This window comes from Nyctereutes procyonoides, unplaced genomic scaffold (assembly GCF_905146905.1).
Source record: "Nyctereutes procyonoides isolate TBG_1078 unplaced genomic scaffold, NYPRO_anot_genome, whole genome shotgun sequence".
In the NCBI taxonomy this organism is placed as follows: Eukaryota; Metazoa; Chordata; class Mammalia; order Carnivora; family Canidae; genus Nyctereutes; species Nyctereutes procyonoides.
Window position 1 is genome coordinate 1,594,909 of NW_026575159.1, and position 17,232 is coordinate 1,612,140.

Here is a 17,232-nt window from a genome sequence, read left to right on the forward strand (position 1 = left end):
TATGATAGAGAATATGATATATGCGATAATATATAATATATCTGTGCACTGGCTTTTAAAAGACATCTGCATTGTTGATTGATTTTTTCACTTTTAATCTAGATAGATGAATTAATCATTAATTTCAGCTGAGTACTATAAGGAAGAACTACTTATATATAAACCCTTTTATTGTTACATTTTCTCAGTGAAATTTGGGAGAGAATGAAGAGCCCATGTTTCTTAGAGGAAATAGTTTTGATCAAGTTGTAATTGTATAAATTGCTGGTTTTAATTGAAATGGTTTTTTTCTATTTTATTTTGTTATATATATATATATATATATATATATATAAATAAACAATTGATACAGGTCTGCATTATTATTTGCCAGTTATTTACATCTACTAACTCTTAATTTATTTTTCTATTTAAGGAAAATTTAAATGATAAACATAACATTAGCATTGGAGAACCCTGGGAAGCTAATTTATTTTAATTATATGGAGTTAACATAGGTTACAACCTTGAATCTGACTGTTGGTCACATTATGATTTTAGGTAAAATGTTACCATTTTAGAGAAACTAATGTCTTAGAAGGAGCCATGTCTCCTCTACTTTTTATCCTTAAATTTCATAAGTGATTTGGGAAACTTGTCTTTGTTCTTCACTAATGTAGTTTAGGTTTAAATCAAATAAGATTTTCAAAGTTCTCAATCTTCTCATATAAAATTCATATTTTTTGTGGGTATGTAAAATTTCTCACAATGTTTTGATTATCATATGAGAGGCAACAGGAAGCATTAAAGAATTTGCCCCTCCACTACCTGATGGGATAATCTTTATCTCTAGTAGGCCTAAATGTAGAATGTATAAGAGGAAGTGAAAGCTGTGGTACGATGAATTTAATTATATCATAAAGTCAGTCACTTTTTTTGTTGTTCTTAAAAGGTCAAGTAAAAATAACTGAGTGTGTTATACCAATGGAGTAAATACTGATAACGAATGCAGATTGGTGTTTCAGCTCCTTTTTTGTAGTTCAGTGAGATCCCAGAGATTGGCATTGAGACTACAAACCAATTATAATAATTATAATAATGGTCATAATAACTTTCATTTGCTGACTGCTCCTGAAAGTCAGGCATCTTGCTCTACGTACATCATCTCTAATCAGCTTACAGTCCTGCAGGGGAGGTGCTGTTTTCACCTGTGACTTTCAGAGGGTCAGTAACTTGGCCAAAGTCACAGAACTACTAAAGGTTAATACCGAATTGCAACTCAGGTGGTTATACTTATGAAAATAAAGAACTGATTTTGTTTTCTGGCGTCCATGATAATTCTTACAGAAGGAAATGAAAACATCTGAAGAAGCCTGGGCATATGAAGCATAAAACTGAATTTGCCAAGATATTTTTAATTTAGCATTCTCTAGTTAAACGCTTATTAAGCCTGGTGTCAGTCAGGAATAAGGGTATATGTTAAGAAAAAGAAATAAAAAAGAAAGGTTCAGGTAAAGGAATTAGAGGTGTGCTTAAAATATTTCTAGCCTTTTGATACTTCTTTAAAGACTCTGTCAATATAAACTAGCTTGCAGTAAGTGGAGTTGGCATTTTGATATAATGAGAGGCTATATTAAATGCTCTTTAGACTCATTATACTAACTGGATGATTATGTTGCCCTAATTTGGTGGCATGAAATAAGCCACAGCTTCTTACTTCCTGTTTCTTGCAAAGTTGTTTTCAGGTAATTCAAATGAGTGGGCACAACCCAAAATGTGTGTACTTGGGCAGAAGCCAGTAATAAATGGCAGAAATGCTTACAAATCCATCAAAACAATTTCAATAGGAATTTCAGCCCCGGAGAAATGTTTGCAAAGTGAACTCTTTAAAACAGCTTGACCTTAACACAAAATGAGACCAAATAAAAAGCGGAGAAAGGAAGGAAGGAAGAGGGGAAGAGGGCATTGTTTGCAGGGAGAGCTTTGGGCACTGTGGAAACTTTTCACTTTTCTGAAGGAAATGCAGTGCAGCAGATGGTAAGAGTGGAAGTGAGATAAACATAGGAACTGGAAAAGTAAGCAATACATTCTAACAGGTTCTGTATCAGAGATCTGGAGAAGCGGAAAGATTAGACAAGGAACTGTTCTGAAACTTGACAGTGGCTGTATCTCACCATGTCTTACGTACATACCGGAGATGGAAAGTGGAATTGCACAGACAGTAGGCTGTGATTATATTTTTCTGACAGTGAGAAGGGAAGGTCTCTTTAAGGATTATTTTCAAGATAGAGATTTATCAAAGTAGAAATCTACAGATAGAAAAAACACTTTGCCCCCTACCTATTTAACAATGGGATTTGATGTAAGTTCTCTCGTTGCACAGAATTAGCACAAGACAGTCTATTTTTTTAAATACAAATTTTTAAATGCAAATTGTAGTCCAATCTAGTTAACCAACACTGAGAACCTATATTACCTGGTTTTGGTTGTTGAAGCATTGATATGTCTGGGTGTTTATACATGGCCGCACTTGTAGAGGGGCAAAAAGGGGGATATAAAGAACATTTTCAGGGCGCCTGGGTGGCTCCACTCAGTTAAGTGTCTGGCTTTGGCTCAGGTCACCATCCCAGGGTCCTGGGATTAAGCCCTGCATTGGGCTCTCTGCTCAGCTGCTTTCCCTCTGCAGCTCCCCCTGCTTGTGCTCTCTCTCTTAAGTAAATAAATAAATTATTTTTTTTAAAAAAAGTTCTCATTTCTTAAAGATACAGTCATCTAGTAAGGAAAGGAAACCATGTATTGGTGAAACAGGGAATACATATAAGGAGTGGAGAAAACGTTAAGTTTGAGCTGATAAAGGTATGTCCATTCTCAAGTTTCCTTGTTGTATTGTGCACCTTTCTAGCATAGGAGCTGTTCACCAGCGTACACTTGCCTCATCTAATCTTTGAGCCTTGGGCTCCTATATCCTGTCCTGGTGGCTGAATACCAAAGAGTATACTGAAATACAGGAACTCACGACAAGAAACAATTCTACTAAGATATATGGTGATATTGAAAAAAAAATGGAGAAGGAAAATAGCCTATATCCTAAAAAACCCAATTTAGAAAAGAATGATATGTTCTGTCTAATACTGGCAGTCGTGTTGGAAACTTCTAAGGTAGTCCTACAACTCCTATCACTAATAAAAGGAATGAATTTTGAAAATTTACGTAAAATGTGAATCTTGTCCTTACACTTAACATTGCCAAGCCAGTATTAGATACATTCATTTACCTTTTTAGTTTATTTAGCGATTAACTAGCTATTTTTATGTCAAATGGTATACGAACCTAGGACGGTTCAATGCAGGGTAGTGTAGCTTCAGAATTCCTTACTTGCAAAGACTCCTTCCAAGGCCCTGATCTAATTTTGTAATTATGGCTTTGTATTCTTCTTTTCAAGAGGGCCTCCCTCATCGTATAAGCTTTAGGCTCTAAAAAGCCTGAATCAACCCCCATTAGTACCTTTAGGCAATATGAGTGAGCTCATAGGAGAGAGCAGTGAACAGGGATGTTAAGTTTTGTTTCAAATTCATAATTTTTGGGAAACCTTCAATAAGATTCCTAAAATGTTTTGGCACTTAGATATCTGAATTCCAAATCTGTTATCATTAAAGGGTAAATTACCCTGTGCCTAAAGGAGACCACAGATACTCATGAAAGTACCACGTTAAAAATTAAAGCAGAGAGGGAAAAAAATTCTCCCACATTTCTAAAAATCTGGATGATGCTATGGATACTATCTATGTTTTTCCTGCGTTATCACCAACAGCCAAGGACCTCTTGCTGGCCCTGAGGGAGGAGGTGGTGTGGGAAGACCTTGTGGTAAAAAGAGTCTAAATGGCTCTTGTGATAACATACTTGGGACTCTGACTTCTGGTAGAAGCTAGATATGGATCTGAGTTGGGATGAGGCTAATGTGACCTAGAATGCTTTTTTTCCTTTTTTGCTCAGATATGCAAACCTCATCAGTATTAGATTCACTTGTAGGAATAGGTTCTGGAAGCTCCCACAAAACTCTCCCACTTATATCCCATTGTCCAGAACTAAATCTGATGAGTGGTCCATCTCATTAACAGGGAGGCTGGCAAATGTGGTCTTTATGACCAGGCAGCCACGTGCCCAACTCTAAGTTCTGTTATTGTGAAGGGTTTTCAGCTTATGCAAAGGGCATAGATTTTGTCTTTACTTCATGATTCATAGCATTATGCAGTCAGTCCACTCAAAATGCATGTTTTATCCAGTTTGATAAATATGTATTGAACATGTACTATATCAGACATTGTGGGGCATGCTGTGGATACCATGTCAGTAAACACAGGAAAGCCCCTGGCTATTCTGGAGTTTACATGATAGTTGGGACGCAGACAATAAAATGCCACACAGGTGGCACAGGGTGGTTTGATGTAGTGAGGAAGGTCAGAGAAAGTGTCCTTAAGAATGCAATACTTGGGATCCCTGGGTGGTGCAGCGGTTTGGCACCTGCCTTTGGCCCAGGGCGTGATCCTGGAGACCCGGGATCGAATCCCACGTCGGGCTCCCGGTGCATGGAGCCTGCTTCTCCCTCTGCCTATGTCTTTGCCTCTCTCTCTCTCTCTCTGTCTGTGTAACTATCATAAATAAATAAAAAAAAAAAGAATGCAATACTTGAGTTGGCAGCTAATGCCTAATAGGCATTAATTGGGTGAAAAGAAGTAATAGTGTTTCAGGTAGATCAACACAGTGTTTCAGGTAGTTCAGGAAAGGAGTAATAGTGTTTAAAACACACATTTTAGAAGCATCTTTTAAAATAGGATGCTCTTTATCCTCCCACACTTGCTTATTATCTTGGCTCTTTCAAGTGCCCATTGAGAGAAATAATAAGAATCAAAAATTCTTGAATGATCTACTGCTGAGAATTTGCCTTATTTTATCTTATGTGGAAATTTCTCTCAAGCTCCAGATCTTTAGTGAACTCAAATATTAAGAAAAGCTCATTTCACATGGAGGACGATATTCACATCTGGGTTAAGTGTTTAGGATTAGGACTATAGAAATAATTTATAAATCACTGTCCTTTCTTCCTAAGGTATTAATACTTTATTTGTGACTTTTATAGAAGTACCCTAAACATCAGCATGTTCAATACTTTCCTCTTACTAGCTGTAATAGAATACCACAAATTACAGTAGTTACCCATTAAGTGTAGAGATTGAGTTTCTTCTCAAAATAGCAGACTTAGGTCTGGACCACTGGCATCAACTGTTCCAGAATTGTTTCTTCATCAGGGTTTGAAAATTTATAGTTCAATAAATGTGGATTGTATTCTTTTGATCTGTTTAATTGCTCATATTCTGGAATATGAAAAAAGATTATTGCCAAAACAATGACATATTACACAGTTTAAGAAAATCACATGCATTTTTTAAAATTTTTTTATTTATTTATGATAGTCACAGAGAGAGAGAGAGAGAGGCAGAGACACAGGCAGAGGGAGAAGCAGGCTCCATGCACCGGGAACCCGATGTGGGATTCGATCTTGGGTCTCCAGGATCGTGCCCTGGGCCAAAGGCAGGCGCCAAACCGCTGCGCCACCCAGGGATCCCTCACATGCATTTTTTAAAATAATTGTCCACTGAATATAACTGTCTAGAATATGGCAAAACCCCCTAGTTTCTTATACACCTGTAGCAAGTCCAAGGGAGACTTGTGTCAGACAAGTTATAGTGATCCACAACATAATGGACCTTTTATTTCCAAGTGATTGAAATGTTTAGATTCAGGTGTTAGCAAAAAGGGGTAACATTTGAATATTTCTATTTTTGTATCTGGTGATACAAACATATGTACGGTTTGACCACCCAGAGTTAATTTAACGCGACAATTTGTTGGGTTAATCTATTAACAAACTGTTGTTTTCAGCCCAACAATATCGTGAGGCTCTTAAGCAAAGCGAACAAAAACTGAATCTTAAATGTCCTCGCCCTTCAATACGATGCTGTAGTGTTCTGTTTTTGACTGTTACAGTCCTTTAACCAAACCTATCTTGTCTGATGATAAAACCATAAGTGTATGAAGCTCACACATTTTTCATCTCTTTTATGACCTTATCTTTCATGAGCGGCTTCTGTGAAGGTATCCTAACTATAGGAAGCACCTGGAAAACATATGTGATATCTATTCTCTGATAAGCAGTGTGAACAAGAAAGTAGATCTGTCACTTCTGAACTGTTCATTGTTAAAAAATACTTTGATGATTTAGCTGATTGCAAAATACATTATAGGGATGACTAACAGCTCCAGTAACACTCCTAGTCAAGAAAGTTCAATAGTTATATTGTACACGAATTTCTGTAAGAGGTTAATATTGATAGGAACTACATGGATTAAAGGAGCAAGGTTGAGAAGGGCTGTTTTCTTGTATGACTGCTGGCAAACACTGCTGCTTTTGTGCTGAAAAAGTGGCTTTCTTAGAATGTGGCAGATCTTTAATTTATACAGTAATGTCTAACTTTGAGTGAAAAGATGTTTGTGTTTTTGAAATTATTTTTTGCCCAGTAAGGAGAGCCACCTCTTTTACACCTTGCCAACAATACCTAATATGGAATTTAAAGATTCTGTTTCAGGTGTTCGAAAGACTATATTCTAGTGCATTTCCCCGAGTCATTTGTGCTGTGTATTATATTGCTCAATAACACCTTCAATTTCCTCCTATAGGACTCTCATTGATTCTGAAAACTAGACTAAGGAAAATGGAAGGGCCCACAAAATATGTATGATATCTTTTAAAAGAGCAACAAAAGAGTTTAATCTTGCAATGGAAAACCATTAACTCCATAGCCATAATTTTAGAAATATTATAGATTTTGTTACCGCTTGACATTTATTCTGTTTCATCTTTTTATGAATTGGTCTCTGGATATATATAGTGGTTATCCCATTAAATGTGTTTGTGCTTTGCTAAAAATACACTGAAATTTCTATTTAAAAGTATGTGAATAAAGAATTTAGCAAGTAAATGAATGGATGTCAAATGCATTCCTAGTTCTTTCTTTAATTCTTTCCCTAGCATCCTTTTCTCTCCTTTTCCTCTTCTTATCAACAAAGCTTTTGAAGCAATATCTTAACAAACTTGTCATTATTATCATGGCTATTAATTATTCATGCCATTTTTCATAAACTACTTAGAGTACTGATTTCAAACATATAAGAATCAAAAAATGGAAAGAGGGGGGGAAAAACAACGGTCAATAGAGTCATTTCCATTCAAATCAAGGAGAAGCTGAAGCTGGATTAGTATCGAAATAAAGTTCTATTTATAAAATTTCTGTAAGAATAAATATACTGAAAGGAAAGCAAGTCCCTATTGTGAGGGGAAAAATAGTGTTTCTTAAAAGTAATTCAGAGATTTCACATTCGATTAAATTATTTTTAATCATTTCATTTATCATTAGTAAAAAGATTAAAAATGAATTAGGTAAAAACATTATCATAAAAATGAGAGTTCGTTTCCTGAGATAAACTTAGAAAATGAAGGGTCTGAAAGTTGACAAATGTGACATATTTTAGTTATTAAATAGAAATAATGTGTGAAGGCAATTAATTAGCAACTGTAATGATACTGCAGTGGGTTATGGTCAAAAGAATAAATCCAAGTTCTAATTTTATCACTCGTCACTGAGCAATGGTAATTGATTAAGCATTTATGTGTAGTTGATTTTACTGAGTTCCAAGTCAAATAGTACACCTTAGAAAAAATCATGCTTATAAATATTGTAAATATCAAGTAAATATATCGTTAAACATTTCATTTCATTTCCAGCATAATGAAGAAACAGGGTTTGTAATGTGGAGAAGAGGAGCAGCTATCAGATCACATCCAGCTCTCTTTGTTGTTTGATAATCAGTAGAGTTTTACTGTAATATCCTAATAGGTTTGGAGTATGGTCACTGGAATCAGACTGAGTTGGGGTCAGTTCTTGAATCTGCCACTTGCTAGCAATGTGCCCGGGCATCTTCTCACATATCTGCCTCTTGGCTTACTCTTCTGAAATACAGGGATACCACACTACATGCAGAATTGATGTGATGTTCATAAAGCATTTAGCTAGTGCTGAGTGGTACTCCAGAAATGGTAGCCATATTTAGGTTTAATAAAGAATCCAAGCTGAGGACAGGTTCTCTACCTTATTCATCTTTATGATTTTAGTATGTGGCACATAGTTGCTATTGAGATGAATGTAAATTTAATTCCAACCCATTTAGTTTTCTGCACCCAAGTGTATCACTTCATATGATAGTCTTATGTTTTTAATCATCTTTTCCTTTTTTGCATTTTTTCTTTAAGAAAACACAATTAAATAATCAATCCAGTGCTTAAAACTATTCTTCTGCCTTAGACTTATTTTTATTAATGTGATATATACTGCACATTTACCCAGTTTTACAATAGCTTAAAACAGTTGCAAAATGTAATTTCTTTTGAGCTGTTAATTGTATACAATCAACTATCTTTACAGTGTTTCTTTAAATACTCTGCAATATTTATTTTCTGTAGTTCTAATTATATGTGCTGCATAATGAAACAAATTAGAGCAAATTGTTCCATGAATCAGGATTATCAATACTGAGTATTGCTCCAGATGTTGGTGCAAGTTGAAATCTGAGCTCTATAGTTCCATTTTGGCAGTTAAGTGACATTTAATGAAAGTATTTTATTATATGAAATTACTAGTTCAATCAAGCGCCTAATAGGCTGAGTTATAATATTTTCATTTTGAGCGATTTACCAAATTTCTGTGTGCATCAAGGGTCTGCTGAGATTTGTAGTCATCCTGCTATTTTCTTTTCCTAGTAGATACTAGATGAGATTGATCCCGGGTAAATGTAGCCTTGACTGAATAAAAGAAAGAACTTGATTCATTTAACTATCATATAGCAGTAGCATTTCTCAAACTATTTCTGCTAGCATCTTAAAACTTTATATGGATTCTACTCTTGCATCATTGAAATGTCTTTAGTTTCAGCACCACTTTTCCTGTGCAGAACTTAATCACTGTCATGTTTTTTTATACAGAATTTTTTTTGGGAAATGGCTTTCATTTTTAATCTGAGAAATGTTTTTCAATCGTGGAGCCACAGGGCATTAAACCTACAGAATTCAGTTTTATCTAAGATTATGCCTCCAAAACTTCAGAAATTTTATTGGTTCTTTCCTCCAGGAAACTTCTACTGCACCAAGTCTGGGTTAGGTGTCATGCCTGTGGTCTCCTGTCACATGCCGGACTACACCCATCAAAGCATTGGCCACATGAGATCGCAATCTATTAATTTGTCTCTGTTCTAGTCTATAAATTATATGAGAAGAGGAATCATCTTTGTTTTGTATTCTTAGTGCTCAGCACAGTGCCTGGAATTCAAAATTATTTCAATGTATTAATAAAGAATGGTTTATATCATCTCTGTTCAATAAAGATGAACATTTATAGATTCAACTGAATTCTTTCAACATCCAATTTTTGTGATTATTGTGATTACTCTTCCAAACATACCTGCTTCCCAGTATATTCCTCATTACTGTTTCCTCCAAATATGTAATCTGCCTAATAAAATGTTTCAAAGTAGGCTTAAAACTATAGTGTCACAAAAATTTTGGGCAAGAATGTCTGAGACATAAGTCAGTGTTGTTATAGGATGAGTAAGGGAGAACTCAAAAGACCAGATGTGTCACAAAATGTGTTCGTAGAAATTCAATAAATATATGTTGGTTACTGTATTTGTGTTGTATGATCATACCAGCCTCCTACTGAAATACCCCTAATGCTTTTCACAGCCTTCAATATGAAGAACCCTGGAATTAATTATACCAAGTTCTCCATGGTCAATGTCTTATCTTATGTGTTTTCATTTGGAACTATTCATGGACTACATTGATTGTGGGTTTTTATCAGTGGTCACTGCTCTAATACATATTACCTAGCTCCTTTACTAGATCATGTGGTCCTAAAGAGAACCATATATCTCATTGTATCTTCAAAAATATGGGTTGTAAATGTTAATGATTGATTAAATTTTGCATGGCACCACATGTTTCTAACAATTTAAATGTAATAAAGTTCAGAAAGATTTACTCCTTTGTGTGGCCATCACGGTGGTATAGTTGGTATCTGAATATAAAACTTCTCCACATGGTCTATCCAGAATTTTACTATGTGAACCCTTGAGTATATAATTTTTAATAGCATGTCTCATGCTTGCTTCATTATGTGTTGCTCTGGCATTATTCAGCTATTTCAGGTGTGCCTGGTTCTATACTCAGCTGGTAGGGGTGGGGTGTGTCAGAGGCAAGAGAAGGTGTTCTGGAAAGAATGCTAGACTGGCAATTAGGAGACTCCAGTTTCATTCCTTATTTTGGAATGGCCTTAAATTTAAATGGCTGTTTTTGGTGACTTCATGCCTCCTGTAATCCTACTTCCTGCTTATTGAGGAAAGGATATCTACCAAAAGCTGCTTCAGTCACCCCTGCAATGACTGGGAAGCACTTATTGCTCAGGCATGAGAAGGTTTGGGGGAGGTGGCTTATGCAGAAACAAATATGGCAGCTATAAGATCATGAATAAGTTACTGATCCTGTCTGTGCATCGATTTTGTAATCAGTAAATTTCTCTAATCTGGGTCAAATCATCTCCAGAGTCCCCACCTCCCAACTCCGTTGCTCAAATTTCCTTGTTTCAAAATTCAGAAGACATGAGAAAAGCACTTAGAAGAAATAGATGCTGTTGAAATTACAGTTTGCATTCTCTACTCTTCACTGTTGGGGAAGAACATTTTACTTTGCCAGCTCCTGCATTACTGTCCTGAGTTAAACCTCCACTCAGAAGTGGAAACGCAATCAAGAGCTCACTTGAGTAGGTGGCAGAGTCCAGTGTGGGTTCCAGTGTCCATGAAACATGAAGTGTCGTAAAGGTTGTATTTCCCCGAATTGGGTTAGGTATGTATCCTGGAGGCACTCAAGAAGATTAAAGTGCTATACTGATTATTGCATTAAGTAGCCCTGAATCGGGTGGTGAGAAAAATTTTCAAGTTTCTTATATTCGTTGTGTATCAATGAGAATGTTTCATTTTTATATTACTATGGAGTATTGAACTAAATACTTGAACTAAGTATTTAGTTCAATACTTGTATTAAATACAAGTATTGTATTTAAATAGCTTAACTTGTTACTTTTCCTTTCTATTACAGGGAAATGAGACCAGAGACTCAGACTCTAAGTAGACACATTATTGAGAAGTTAATCATGTTACCTTTGTTTTTATTGTATTTATTTTTATTATTACCTTATATTAGGGGAATCTAATACTGATTTTTCTTTTCTAGTAGTGATAAGAAGTTTTTTGTTTTGAAAAACATGTTTATATGTTATAAAACCTGAGTCCATTTAAAGAAAGTTTACTACAAATTATTGTATAAGCCATGAATGGACAAAAACCATGAACACAATATAAGGAGCTTGGGAAGAAAGCCTCCAAATGGAGGCTTTAGTAAGAGTCCCAGAAGAAAACTGATAACTTGGTCAATGGGTTTCACTAAAGAGAATTTGGTGAAGGGATAGTGTACAAGCTGTGGATAGGGTTAAGGGAACCAAACCTACAAGGGATGTGAAGCACCCAGGGCCTGGAAACTGGGAAGCTGTTAGTCTTCCCAATCTAAAGAGTCATCGGAAGTGATAGTGATGTGGGAGTGTGGTAGAAACAGATGGGCCACTTCCTGGGAGTGCTAACTGTACAGTAGAACCATTGCTCACAACTGGAGACTCTTAAAGAGGATGGAATTGAGAGATATGTACCTGTCTTTTCTCTTCCTGCCCTCTGATACTCTGATCTTGTCAGTGCCTCCCATTGATTGAACCCAACTAGAAGTCAGAGAACAAGATAGCCCCAGTGATGGGGTCCACAGAATTCCACCTCCACGGAACACAAAGTAGAACATGGAGGAGAGTCACTGGAGGCCAGCAGGAAGGGGCAAGCAATAACCAGCTTATAGAAAGTATCAGAGTTCTCTGCCAGAGCTAATACTTTACGATTCTGGTTATGCCAGTCTGCTAGCGGCATGGCCTTAGTTCAATACTTACATATATGCAGGGATGCTTTTTAATGTATTTTACAAATGGTACATGGGGATCCCTGGGTGGCTCAGCAGTTTGGTGCCTGCCTTTGGCTTGGGGCATGATCCTGGGGTCCCAGGATCGAGTCCCACATCAGGCTCCCTGCATGGAGCCTGCTTCTCCCTCTGCCTGTGTCTCTGCCTTTCTCTCTCTCTCTGTGTCTCTCATGAATAAATAAATAAAATCTTTAAAAACAAACAAACAAACAAACAAAAAACAAGAAAAACACAACTGGTACAACCTGGGCTCTGACCAGCCAGAGCAGTTGCCATAGACTTCTTGGTGAATAGGCTTTAAACTCTTAGTCTTTGAGTTGGAGAGGTAGGAGGGGGCTCACCAAAGAAGGGCCAGGGCAGGCAGGGTTGGGCTGAGCCCCACTTAGTTCGGGGTTCACAGTATTTGAAAATATTAAAAGGCAGTGGAGCCTACTTGTCTGTGAATGCTGAGAACCATCCCTCTTTGTGTTTGAGAAGGGAGAACAGAACTCTTCCACTGATCTTCTAAGATAAGTGGTTGATGTGTCTATGTTGCTTTCTGTGACCTACAAAAAGGAACACAGATTAAAATTCTTACCTTACTACTGAGCCTTTTATACTCTTGTTATGGGACTTGTACCTTGTCTTGCACTCTCATTATTTGTGAACTTACTCTCTTAAGTGGATTTTGTACTACTGCCAAAAATTTTTATATTTTTCCATATGTATCCTACTATACCTATTATAGTTCCTTAAACATGGTTGATTTTCAGTATCTATTATTTTACGGAAATAACTTCATTGCTATTCATTGTGGTCATCCTGAAAGGAAGAGAGAATTCAACTTTCAAAGATCCTTCAATTCCAGATATGGGGTTTGGTGGTAGGGGGTTATGTTTTATTCTTTGTTACCCAGGAGAGCCAATGATCCTGTTATGGAAGTTATGATAACAGAGTGGTCTCTGGGTTTCTGCATTCTCTCTAACTTTATCTTACTTTTTACAATGATTCATTTTGTGAAGCTATATATAGAAATGAATATAAAATTTACAGAGTTTAAAGTTCAAAATTCAGGATGCCTAACTGGTGCAGTTGGTTAAGCATTTGCCTTTACCTTAGGTCATGATCTCAAGGTCTTGGGACTCAGCAGGGAATCTGCTTCTCCTTCTGCTGCTGCCTTCCTGTTTGTGTGTGCGCGTGCTCTCTCTCTCTCTGTTAAATAAATAAATAAATAAATAAATAAATAAATAATAAATGATAAATAAATAAATAAATAAATAAATAATTTTTGGATGTTCAAAATTCATCAACATCACATTAATGTCAATTGTAATAATAATAGTTTCCTAAAATTTTGTAATTTCTAGGTTACTTGTGAAGATTCTAAGAATTCATTTATTTCTTTGTATAATCATATAAAGATTTAAGTACTTGTATAGATTTGAGCAACTATGTGGAAAATAGTTATCGAATACTTCAGAGAAAGACAAGATGAGCAAGCAATTTAATTTAAAAATTTTGGCATTATTAGATTCAAAGTTTAGTTGTCATATTCTTGTGATTTCTCACATCACATTTTCTTGTACTCTGTTTCCTGATCTCTATTATCATTTATAGTAGGTATATCATGTAATATATTTATGTGTACCATGGCACCATGAATTACTTTCCTATAAAGCAGTTATATCACTTTAAGTTTTATCACTTAAAGTAAAGGTACTTATAAGTTAGACTTTTAAAGTTTGAAGTGCAATTGCACTGTTAATATGTCTTCCTTTGCCATGACTATACTTTTGTTCAAAATATATTACATTTTTTTCTTATGTGGAAATGAAGACATGAAACTGTATGAACTAGCTACACTTATCAAGAACAGTTTAGTATGTGCTTCTGGGTAGCTCAATGAGTTAAGCATCCAACTCTTGATTTCAGCTCAGGTCATGATCTCAGGGTCATGATCTCAGGGTCCTGAGATCTAGCCCTGCAATGAGCCTCCCTGCTGGGCATGTAGCCTGCTTAAGATTCTCTCCCACCCTCTCTCCCTCTGCTCCCTGCCCCCTCATGCTCCACAAGCACTCTCTCTCTCTCTCTGGGTGGGGGGGAGGGGCATGGAGAACAATTATAACTTTATAGATTCTTGCATTGTGAAGACTTGAGTCACTGGCTCATCTCCTATGCTGATTATTTAATGATGGCCTTTTTATACCCATTTAAAAAATACAACCAAGTTTTAATGAGTTTGAAGCTGGGGGGGAGGGAATCTCCAAAATAATCTAAATTTAGCTCCAAACAAATATGTCTTATTCTAAGCCTTTGACTGATTTTGTTTTACTGCATCTTACCTTTGTAAAAATCACTATTTGGAAATATGAGAGTTAAGGTTTTTATATTGAGAGTAGTATAGTAATTAAATACTGCTTTAACATTTTCTTCCATATATAATATTAATAACTGAATATTATTTTTACAGAAATGTCCTTGCTTACAGCAGTTAACTTTATTCATTTATTTATGACTAATGCTGATTTTCTTTATTATAAAGCCACAGAAGATAGCAAAATAATAAACCATGGGCATTTTATCTGTATAATAACAACTCTGTGTAGCAAATGTATACTTAGACATATGCTAAGGACATCCCTCTACCAGGATCTAAATGTCAAATAGAGTGCTTTAATTATTTTCCTTTCTCTCTGTGTGTCGGTGTTTTCCAGGTGATGATGAAGGAGTGCAGGAGACAGCAGAATCAGATGGGGACACACAGTCAGAAAAGCCAGGCCAGCCTGGAGTTGAGACAGATGATTGGGATGGTCCAGGTAAGACAGAAAACTTAAAGTCAACCATCTGTTGCTACTGTCAGAAATTCACTTTTTTTCCTTTAAATTTTAATTAGATTGTAAAACTCTTACAATCTCAGCTCCTGTGTGTGTGTGTGTGTGTGTGTGTGTGTGTGTGTGTGTCTGTGTGTAATACAGTTACGGTGGAAATTTAAGTAAACATCATTATTTAAAGAAGATTTTTTTCTCCTTTTTTTTTTTACTTCGTAGTCATATAAAAATTAGTTCATTCTACTTGCCTTTTTCTTTAACAGAAATTTTTATGCTGTATCTCCATTCAAATTGGGAATAATTTAAAAACCTTTAAACAAGTAACAGTACTATAAAGACTTTTAGTTTAGTCATGTTGCAAATCATAGATTATTCTCAATTTGTATTTAGAAGTTTAGACAATACCAATAGATACTCCCATCTGATTCAAGGTTTTAGCAACATTTTCATTTTTATGAATGAAAATTAAATTTGATTTTAATAATCCTGAGAGTGAATCATTTCAAGAAAAAGAAAAATTGATCAAAATATTCCAAAACATCAATATAATTTTATGTAAATATATACAGTTCATAAGAACTCAATAAAAAAAAACCTTTACATTTGATGCCAACTAATTTACAATTGATGGTATATTTATAAATGGAGACTATTATGTCATAGGGCTTAAAGATATGAGTTTTTGAAATAGTTTTACCATAATTTCTAAAGCAGTAACATTTTTCATTAAGAAAGATCCCTATATTTCAATCACATTTTCACCCTTGCATGACTTTGCAAATTGCTCTCTGCTGTGCGTGAAGAAGAGAGGAACTCCAGTGGTAATTTTCTGAAACCAGCAGCTGGAAAATATAATGCAAACAAAAATGAAGATGCAGTATAGCTGATTATTATGATGTCACTTCTAATGTTATTCATGATACACACAAATATTTGTATTTTGTATAGTACAGCATAATGGTTATACAAGAATTTGGATCAAAATGTGTTATATTTAAAGTACCATCATACCACCTTTTGAGAGAAAGAAGATGCAGACATCTGACATTCTCACCTTATTGCATAATGCTTCTGTCTTTTCAATGTAGGAAAGAACTCCTTTGGTTAAAAAAAAAAAATCTTTGGAAAACTTTATTTTTTTCCTGTAGATTACATTTAATTTAAAAAGGGTGGATGAACATACACTGTATAGTTCTTTATTCGTGGAATTAAGTATGTATATGCTACTTAGAAGAGTTTTTACATTTAAAATTAGATTAGATGGCCTTTTGGATATTGCAAAGTGTGCATTCTTGCTGCTCTTTCAATAGAGCAAACTTGGCAGGGGCAGGTTTTCTTCTTTCCTCAGGGCTGGGACCCACAGTATTCCCTGTGACTTGGGAGTAGGTAAGCAAATTCAGGAGCTGGTAACTTATTAAACATGTAGTGCACAACCCCAATGCCCCCCTTTGCAGGAAGATTTTCCAGGAAGAAACATGCACTATTAAGTTACAGAAAGTGAGAGCGACAGAGAAAGGAGTAAGGTAAAGAATGATGGGTCATTCAGGATGAGATTTTTCACTGTTGAGTTAAATTTATTTTGTGTATCTGATTTAATGAAATGTTTATTGAGTTGTTTTCATGAAAATGTTTATGCTCTTTTCTGTGGCACGTGGGAATATGTAAAAACTTTAAAGGAAGAGTGTATGTCTCTGAGTAGGTGTGCCTATAAGAAAGTTCTTTTTTTGTATATTGTAAAATCCGTAACATGTTTTTCCCTACAGATATGTTACAATAAGAGGGGGTTTTATGATTTTGAACCCCCCCCCCGAATTAATGAGGTTGATTCATAACAAAAGAATATCTGTTGGATATTTATTTTTTAAGGTAGAAATTTCATTACTTTCTTTCAGTCGGGACAAAGTTTAGAGGTTTTTTTTTTATGTTTGCTATTGAATAAATAGCCATTATATAAATATTTTACCTCAATTTTTGTCATAATTATTATAGCTTTGGAATGGTTAAGCCTCAAAACAGACCCGTTTAAAATGCTCAGTATTTTTTAAGCCCGGTAATATATCTGATACAACTTTTAAAATACTAAGCATCGAGTTTTGAATTTAACCACAAATGTTTGGTTAAGACATGAGGTTATGAGCCAGGTGTGATTTTAAGGTTCTCATAATTTTAAAGTCCCTCCACCCAGTCCTGAGAGCCACCCTAAGATAGATAGCTTTCTCTAAATAAAATAGAACAGAATATAAAAACCCAAGAAATTATCTAGAGAAT

At 35.4% G+C, this 17,232-nt stretch overlaps 1 protein-coding gene across 1 annotated transcript in view; it reads left to right on the plus strand.

Annotated features, from left to right (window-relative positions):
• The window catches only part of ZFPM2 (zinc finger protein, FOG family member 2), a 456,593-nt gene that overhangs the window by 101,711 nt on the left and 337,650 nt on the right, over window positions 1-17,232 (plus strand). Inside the window, exon 3 of the mRNA XM_055314244.1 lies at window positions 14,851-14,952. Within this exon, the coding sequence (XP_055170219.1) occupies window positions 14,851-14,952 (102 nt within the window). The remainder of the gene's footprint in view (window positions 1-14,850; window positions 14,953-17,232) is intronic.